The 8736-nt window shown below is 50.7% G+C and overlaps 2 protein-coding genes across 2 annotated transcripts; both read right to left on the bottom strand.

Annotated features, from left to right (window-relative positions):
• Positions 1–469: 469 nt before the first annotated feature.
• CSUI_001218 (uncharacterized protein) lies at positions 470–5318 on the bottom strand (the record flags this gene model as incomplete). Its single annotated transcript, XM_068061424.1, has 2 exons — positions 1482–5318; positions 470–603 (listed from the first exon to the last, which is right to left on the bottom strand). The coding sequence occupies exons 1-2, from the start codon at positions 2050–2052 to the stop codon at positions 470–472; spliced, it is 705 nt and encodes a 234-aa protein (XP_067926601.1). The 5' UTR covers positions 2053–5318.
• A 2232-nt stretch (positions 5319–7550) lies between these two features.
• On the bottom strand, positions 7551–8683 carry CSUI_001217 (uncharacterized protein; the record flags this gene model as incomplete). The annotated part of the gene is made up of 2 exons (XM_068061423.1): positions 8336–8683; positions 7551–7646 (listed from the first exon to the last, which is right to left on the bottom strand). Exons 1-2 carry the CDS (start codon positions 8519–8521, stop codon positions 7551–7553), a joined length of 282 nt encoding a protein of 93 aa, XP_067926600.1. The 5' UTR covers positions 8522–8683.
• Between the last annotated feature and the right edge of the window lie 53 nt (positions 8684–8736).

Here is an 8736-nt window from a genome sequence, read left to right as displayed (position 1 = left end):
GTCTGTACACCTGCCATACCTCAACGAAGATCAGTAAAAGAAGAAATAGAGGTATACATAGAGAGAGTGAGAGCTTGCGGCCCGTCTATACATGTATACCATTTCGCATAGGTTTCCTTGCTTCAAAGCCTCCCCTCCCCGAGGCAACAAGGGTCATCCGTCAGGCCTCATCTACCTGTAACGTCTGCTTCGTACAACGCCATTCAGTCATTTTGTGTATGATGGTCGAACTATAAATCGCTAGGATGTAAAGGAGGTTCAAAATACGGAGAGAGGGCGAGAGCACCCCACGCCCGCTGTCGTGGGACCTAACCTAAGGAGGGAGGAGGCGATATAGATCACTTTCTTAGAGAGAGAGAGCGTACTAAGTGGTGAGGGAAGAAACAGAAAGAGAGAGGGAGAGATAGAAAGAATCGGTCTACACAGAGAGGAATAAAAACGGGTGAAAGAGTGGCTCTGTGTATTTCTCTTACTCGATTTGAAAGCAGTAGTAGACCGCTATACATATGAGGATGACAGCAATAGCAGAGAGGACCGTTAGGATCGAGATAACCCAGATCCTCGCTTCATTTGGTGTGCCGTTGCCTCCTTCTCCTCCTTCTCCTGCAAGAAGCAGACAGTCCTTTCTTCAACACCATTCACTTCAGAGAAAGCATCTACTCACGAAAACGCCTTCGCAGTCATACCCGATGATCACGAGCTTTCCGAAATGGAGAGCTCCTAGCATTCCATTTTAGGAAAAAGAAAGGAAGAAGGAGGACAAGAAGAAGAAAAGGAGCCTTTGGTTGCTATTCTAGATACGTACCCACAGAAGTCGACTTTTCCTGTCGAGAGGAAGCTTTCTAGTGCATGCAGGCGTGCGTCTAGACACACATTCCGACGGTGCTATGGATTGTCAACGGGAGACAGAAGAAGAGACAGGGAAAGCGGAAATATGTAACGCGTGAGACTAAGGATCTGAGCTCTCTATGTAGACGTGTTACGTGCACCTGAGTGAGAGAGACAGGTAACACTGCCCGTAGAGACGAGACGGATAGATATGCTTATATATACGTCCGTATAGAGACAGGTGGATGGATGTTTATGGACATTTATGGCTATAGATAGATACGCAGACGGGAGTAGATAGATAGATCGATCGGTATATCCATCGGATTTGTACGTGGGAAGACGTAAAAGCATAACAAAAGAAGAGCAACGCCATCAATACCGACACGTTCCTAGATAGAAAGATGGAGAAGTAGATAGGGAGACAGATAGATAGTATCTGAGACAGAGACAGGGGACATCTCCATAATGATAGGGAGACCCTCTAGTACAGGAACACCGACCGAAGAGGTCTAACTGTAAATGAGGGCTATCATGGCACACAACGAATCGACGCTCCTATCCTGATAACGAGCGCGCAGTCGATGCACCACCCATGACGGACATCTACACACACGGTTGATGCATGCGGTTTGCCGTATGACCTGACTTACCATTTCCACTCTTCCCATGAACGGCCACGAAGCTTGGAGATTTGTCTACTTCGTTTTCATCTATTCCTTTCCTTTGAAGGGTCGTCTTATATTCGGATACATCATCATGTAACCACCTTTCTTCAGCATGGCGCATACCTTCACTTTCTCCGTTCAATGAATCTCCTTCTTCAAGTGTATGACTCCTATGGTGATCGTCGCTATTCTTTCTTCTTCCTCCTCTCCACTCTCCTTCTGTAGCATGAGGTAGAAGCCTCACGCCTTCTTCTGACCTTTCTTGAGCAATACGCATGCCATCAACTCCCAAGACAGAGGGTGTGGACACTCGAGCTCCATGATGAGGAGCTACATAGGCGAGAAGGAAAAGAAGGAAGACGAAGAAGGGAGGCGACGGACGGCATGAAAAGCGACGAGAAGACGGCGTGAAGAGACAAAAGAAGAGTGTATCAGATGACGATGAAGAAGAGGATTTAAGAAAGGCATCATAACGACGATGGAAATACAAACACAATGAAGACAAAGAAGGAGACACCAATGCTAAAGGATAAGGCTGTGGAGTAACAGCCTCCATATTGAAGAAAAAGTAGTAGAGAAGAGCAAGAAGAAAGTCAAATACAAGGAAGGTCACACCACCCAATACACGTCTATCTACCTGTATCCATATCGACTTCCCCACCTCTCTACGTCTCTATGGCTGGGGATGTGAGTGTATCTACAGTACGAGTGGTGTATCAACATACTATAGAGCCGATGCAGCGTCGAAAAAGCAGGTTGGTCACACAGACAACTTGAAGAGTCTTCGTCCAAAAGAGAAAGAAAGTTCAGAAAGAAGTTTCGACTGCCCATCAGAGCCTGTGAATGCGTCGGTCGATGTAGTCACGCCGGGGTCTGCAAGAAAGGCGAGTGGTGTGTTGAGAAGATCTAGGCAACGCGGTGGTACGATGGAAGATGATCAAGATAATATGAGACATTGTGAGAAAGAAAGAAAAAGTGAGAAAGAAAGAAAGAAAGAAAGGAAGAGAGAAAGGAATCGGTTGGCTAGATGTATCTGCGTTCCGTGAGACCGAGAAAGCAGAGAAAGTCGAGGAAACAAGAACGGCGCCTGAGAAGCTTCTTAGATGGTTAGGGAGGTAAAGAAGGGGCTGCAGTTGTAGAAGGGATGGTGAGCTCTTGTTCGTCTCTTTCTTTTCATCTTCACTCTGAGGGGCAGGTACATCCGCTTCGTTCACCTGCGTATTACTAGATTGTTTAACCCTTTCAGTCCTTTTCGCGTCATCTCCGTTCCTCTCCCCATCTCCCTCGTAACACTCTTGAAGTGCTACTTCTCTTGCAGCAAGTCGGAAAGAAGACGACCACAGCCAGGCTCGCTCAAATGAAAGGCCGTCTCTGCAATGAAGAAATAGATGACTAGGACGATATCTATCTTTCTTCTTAACCACCTGGTGCGCGTCTTTTAGATGTGCTTACGCCGAACCCACCAATCTAGAGTGCGAACTAGACATCTGAAACAAAGAAAAACGTCCTTCTTCTCCGGCACAAGATCTTTCTTCTCCACCGATCATGAATCTACCTTTTCACTCACACAAGATTATGAAAGTTCGGTCCCGGAAAGAAGTAGAGAAGCTCCACTGACGTTCTATGGGGTAAAGGAAGCAACTTAGCAAAAGGAGAAAAAAGAAAGCAGGTGTAAAAGCTCACACGAAGTTGTCGGTTGTTGTCGTACAGGCAATACTAACCCCTATAGACACATGTACATCCAGACAGCAACATCGACTATCAGGCGTCATGGACCTACATATATATTTATATATATACATACATAAAGGTCAAGGAGAATTGCGAAGGTTTAGAAAAGCAGCCGAGGGATGAAGGGAGAGAAGGAGGTATACACCTCGGCTCGCAAGGCTGTTTAGGATGGATGCCCTTCAGTCCAAATGAGGAGGAAGAGGAGGAGAGATGGCAGCTCTATATTCTCCGCTCATCTTGCGCGGCTGACTGGAGCAACATTATTTTATCTGAGGAAGAAGTCGCTCTATTGCTTCTGCAACCACTATCTGTTGCTAAACACACAGATGAACAAGGGTCTCTCTTTCGTTCACGCCTGACGCACCCCGCCGTGATTTTCTCGCGGTGAGAACAAAACCAAAGAAGAAACTTCACTTGCCGAACTGAGGAACACTTGAGGAATATGAAGAGGGGAGAAAAGCAAGGACAAAAATACTACAAACCGAGAACCGGTCCTCGGATAACCCACCCTCACCAAGACTGTCGCTCTCGACAGAAAGAGCAGCTTGAGCAGCAAGCCTTTCCAGTCGTACGCTTCCTCAAGTTCACGAGTTGACTGACTGATTGTCTTCATAAGAGAAAAATGCGGAGAACTCAAAGCGTCTTGCCTGAATACAAAAGCGCTTTGTGAAAGTCCCCGGCAGCGGTTTGCACACCGCGGTATACATCACGACGAAGCTCTACGGTTCCAACAATGCTACACGGCCTAAGGGATCAAGAGTGTTTGTTCACCAAAATGAGGGGAGCGAAAGAAGGCCGGGGTCGCAGAAAAGACTGCCGAAAAAAGGTAAGAGGAACCCATACGCCGCTCGCCCGCCTGAAATACCCAGCGATGAAAGCGGGAAGGGTGGGAAACAAATAAGGGCAAGGCGACCAACAGGAGGTTTTGATGGATTGAAATGACGCCGTGGAGACATTCAACCACGAAGGTTCGCCGAGAGAAAAAGGAAACAGTGATGAACATAAGAAGGGAGAGATGAAAAGGGGAAGGGGCAGCTGAAATAACCTGACCCGCTCTAATTTGGAGTGTATGCAGAGAAAGATTCAGCCAGTACGCGTGGCAGATGATGCTCTGACTCCCAGGGCCCAGAGAGCTAGCCAAGGACGTAAAGCCCTGTCAAGTGCTCTCAAAAGTAAACAAAGAAAATGACACGGCAACGTCAGCTGGCATCTCAATATAGACACACTTCTTTGCTAAATAGCGCCAGAGGAGTCCTTACCAGGATAGCCTCCCTCCTGGCTGTGTACATAGAACACAGCATCGGACCATCGTCACCATCACCATTAGCGGTGTGTGCTGATTTCTCTCGGCAGGGATGGCGGGCGGTTAAATTCGCCACGCTCCTACAGACGGGTGGCTTCACCTGAGGAAGGGGAAAACACACGGGCTGAATGAGGGAAGTGAAAAATGAATGAAATGAAGAGCCACAAAGGCCACTAACTCCGGGAAGTGACAACCTGGAAGTTGCAGGGAAAAAAGGGGCATGAAATCAATCAATCAATCGTGGCCCCGGGGCGAGGACGCGAGGTGCACTCGACGATGCCCTCTACTGCTAGTAATGGATGACTAACCACCTTTTGTTTTTGTCATTAGCAGAGCCTGCTAATGATTCTGAATGAATTCATAATCTGAAATGAACAAAGGCTACCTGTTCCGTACGGCGGCGCCGAGAAAATCTTGCGCACTCTTTGCCCTCGTCGCGTTAGCTACACCGACCGCAGCGGAGCAAGCTGTGATGCCACGGTATTTCAAAAAGCTAGGGGGGACGAAAAACATCCAGGAAATATGCAAAGGAAAATTCAAATCAAGCACCATGGACCGGCACTCGAAAAAGGAGGAGGAAAACGAACCACAATCGGCCTCGGGATGCCCCAGGCGGAGTAGTCGACTAGTGGCAGGAGTCGTCGTAGGGATGCAGCTGGAGGTCCGCATCAGCATCCCCTGATCATCATCGATCGAGCGGTCAGCAAGGCCCAACGTTAGCAGGGCGACAACTGGACCGTGCCGCAGGCTTGCCTGCCCGCAGCAATTAAAAGAGAAAAGGACCATATACCACCAGAATAAGCCTATGAAAAACGGGTGGCGTTATCATATCCAAACATGCCACCCGTGTTGACCTTTCTCTGATGTCGAAGGTATGAGCACGCCCCGTGACACCACCATACTGCAGGACCAGTCGGCCGGTCGGAGAGAACGAGGCGGGCGTCGCAATTGCACGATCACGCAGGAAACCGTCGTGGTATATCGTTCGGGGGGTCTGAGGGCAAACAAGACCATACGGGAGGCTTCACGTGTGCCCAACCTCGCGAACTGATGGTAGTCTGCTTGTCAATTAGAGGACTTTCCAAGCACGGAGAGCACAGACAGCTCATCGCTAGACGTAGCCCCTGCGCCCGTTCAGAGCTGTCCTCCCCACTGGGCCATTGTTCTTGACTAGCGCTTGCTGCTTGCCCCGGAGATCGCTGTTCCGGAGGGAAAGTGCCTCGCTCTCGTTCACGTTGATACCCGGTATATACGTCAACGACTGTCCGGGCATCGCGGCCTGCACTTGCAGCGCCTTACCGGCAGTCGAGTTGAGCCGGACGACCCTAAGGAGTGATTGCGAAGTTCTAGGGGTCTCTTCATTTGGTATGGCGATCAGCCCAGAACTGAGTACAAGCAATCACCCTAAGCTACATTTGCCGAAAAGCTATTAGCGGAGCATGCTCGAGCGTCCTAGCCGCCCTGTCCACCTGGGCATAGGCGGCTAGCCGCCGGCGTTCGTGGCGGTCCAGACTAGTATTGTGGGGACTGCTTCCAGCTACGTTAGTTCTCCGCACTAAAATGCGAAGCACCCCAGCAGCTTCACGGGATTATCTCGATTACCGTCTGTGCGGAAATAGACAATAGACTTGGCCGTACCCACGTTATACCTCGACGACCCTTCTGCAGAGCTGAATTTTAATGCGGCGCGGGAGGGCTTCCGCAACTGGGCATATGAACACTGCCTATCGAAGTGGTCTCGACATCGAGGCACCCCTTGCGTGCTCCTTGCTAGGAGCAGCGTAGATGCATTCGCCTGAGTCATGCAGACATATATATGCCTCGAAGTCTAACCAGAATACGACGGAGTGCGACCAACAACGCCATCGGTCTCACCATGTTCTGAAACCTGCATCAGCGCCCTGTTCGCTAGAAGTGGTTCTGCAGTGTAGCAGTCAGTCGCTGCTTGCGCGGTCACAAGAAGGCTGCAAGCATTAGTATCCGCTCTGCTTTTCAGCGCCAAGAGCGTTGAAAAAATCGCGAGTCAGGAAAGAACCCAACAACCACATCTCCCCTACTTGTCCTTGGTCAAAGGAAGCGTAAACAACCTTTTTTATCTAGTCGAGGAGCAAAGATGCAGACGATGGCGAGCGGATGCCAGCCACACACAGGCCTCGTCGGCACTCTGCACCTGGTGGTGTAGCAGGGTCGGGACACTCGGAAAAACTCAACCGCAGGATGCATAGACCGGTCAAGTCGCTGGGGTGTGTACCAGACCCTGGTAAGCGTTCAGACACTTTCAAGCCTCCTTTCCGAGCAAAAGCGGAAATACACTTGCGGGGGTATTTGCTCTGTCCGAGGGGCGTGCGCCACCACCTCCACCACGCCGATTCGTTAGCAATCATCGTAGTTTAAGACAACAGATCGTATGTCATCGAAAGCCTGGAGAAACACCTGCCTCTCGAGGCCGCTTTGCTCATAGTGGTGTAGATAAGAGCTGGTGGTAACAAATGGACAAAAGAAGCAATAACAAGTCGCCATGGTAAGCACAGACCACGAAATAATAAACATTTTGTGGGGCTTGGTTCCTGCCCGCATTCTGGAACAAGTCCCCAAGTACGCTGTTCGATCCTCAGTTGCGGTAGCCATGATTTATGCTCTCTAATGCGGCCCTCTTAGTACGCTATACAGATTCAGTACTGGCCGGACCAGTGAACTACGGCGGGGGCTGAGCGTTAACCACCACGGAATCAGCTTAGGTTTCCAACGCCCTCGGCTGCTTGTATCTTGCTCTCCTCTAACCAAAGGTCGCCTAGCAACAGATACACGCTCACGGAAGTGGTTCAGACTCTGCTCACTTTGGAAGATACCGCGGGGTTTCCACACCTTGCAGCCTTTGCGTGCTCAAGAGCGATCAAGTGACTGCAGTCGCCAAGGCACGACAGTCGGGCCTCACCGTTCGGGGATACCGGCAAGGAGGATCTATGAGACCGTTCCAGTCTCAATATCCAGTGATGTATCGAAGCAAAGTAAAAGTGTTCTCACCCTGCATGGAAGGCTTCCTCCGCCTCCTGTGCGACCTGTCCCAGCCGCCAGCTGAGAGGCTTCCAGTTAGTTGCGAGGCAAGCTGAGGGGCCCTAAACAGAACATTTCCACAAAACGGGTTCCTTGCGGTGCGCGATGGCAGCGAGGCGGACTGACAGGAAGGTGGCCCGCGGGATACTCCTCATAGTAGTGTGCGGGCCAGAGGAGTGAGTTTGGGAGCAACAGCGACCTTACGTGGCGGCTCTCCGGAGAGTGTGCCCTGTTTTGTTTTTCGTTTTCCGTCACCAACAGCGGCGCTCACTCGTAAGCCGACCCCACTGAAAACGGTCGGGGCCTGGTTTCTGATTGAATGTTGGCCGTGCTCCCCGTCCCGCCTTCCTTTACAGTTTGGGGTTGTCGCTTTGACCCACTAGAGACAGAGCCCGGCAGTGTATGTGGGGTAGCGCTTTCATTCGACGAGGTGAGCTATTTGATATGATCAACTCTAGTGTGTCCAGACCAGAAAGGACATGATCAGTACGTAAGATACTCCGACCAGTACGGCGTCACTGATACTCGGGATCGTACGCAGACCTAGCCGTCCCAACGTGAGTGAAGTAAATCCCACTTGGAAGATACAGTAACTGTCAAATATGCCCGGCAAGTCCCTGGTTGGCACAGACGCTGCCCGCAATCCAGCAGCCAGGCCTGCGTAAGTACCTCCCCTGCCTGGGACGGAACACCACTGCTGGTCTACTCGGACTAATAGTCGTCTGGGGAAAGAGTCCTAGTGTGGGCTTACCAGGAAAGTTGCTACAGGCCGATCATCGAAGTCGCCTCTCACTCTAACCATCCGTCGCTGCATCCCCATATGCCGCGTATCGTTGGAGGACGTCCATCGCGATGGACGCGCCACCCTTTGAATTTGCTCTATAAGTTCAGAGAAATGCGATGCCCCAGAATTTGCAAGACTAGTTCTGTCTTTCATTCCCCCAGCTCGGGTGGTGTTTTGCTGGCTTGGCTCCTTGGCCTGCTGACGAACCCCTGCTAGCAGAGCGGTGCACTGTAAAAGCGTCTCTTCTCCCGTTGCCACACCAACAGGTGCTGCTCGGGAAGCCGGGCCCGCCTGTCGGCCGACACATTTCTCATCGCTGTTAGCTCGTCCCACGAAAGAAAGTGCAGCCGCGCGGCTGCACTTTCTTT

This window comes from Cystoisospora suis, assembly GCF_002600585.1.
Source record: "Cystoisospora suis strain Wien I chromosome Unknown contig_480, whole genome shotgun sequence".
NCBI lineage: Eukaryota > Apicomplexa > Conoidasida > Eucoccidiorida > Sarcocystidae > Cystoisospora > Cystoisospora suis.
Note: the sequence above shows the minus strand (reverse complement) of the source record. Positions and strands in the feature narration are given on the sequence as shown.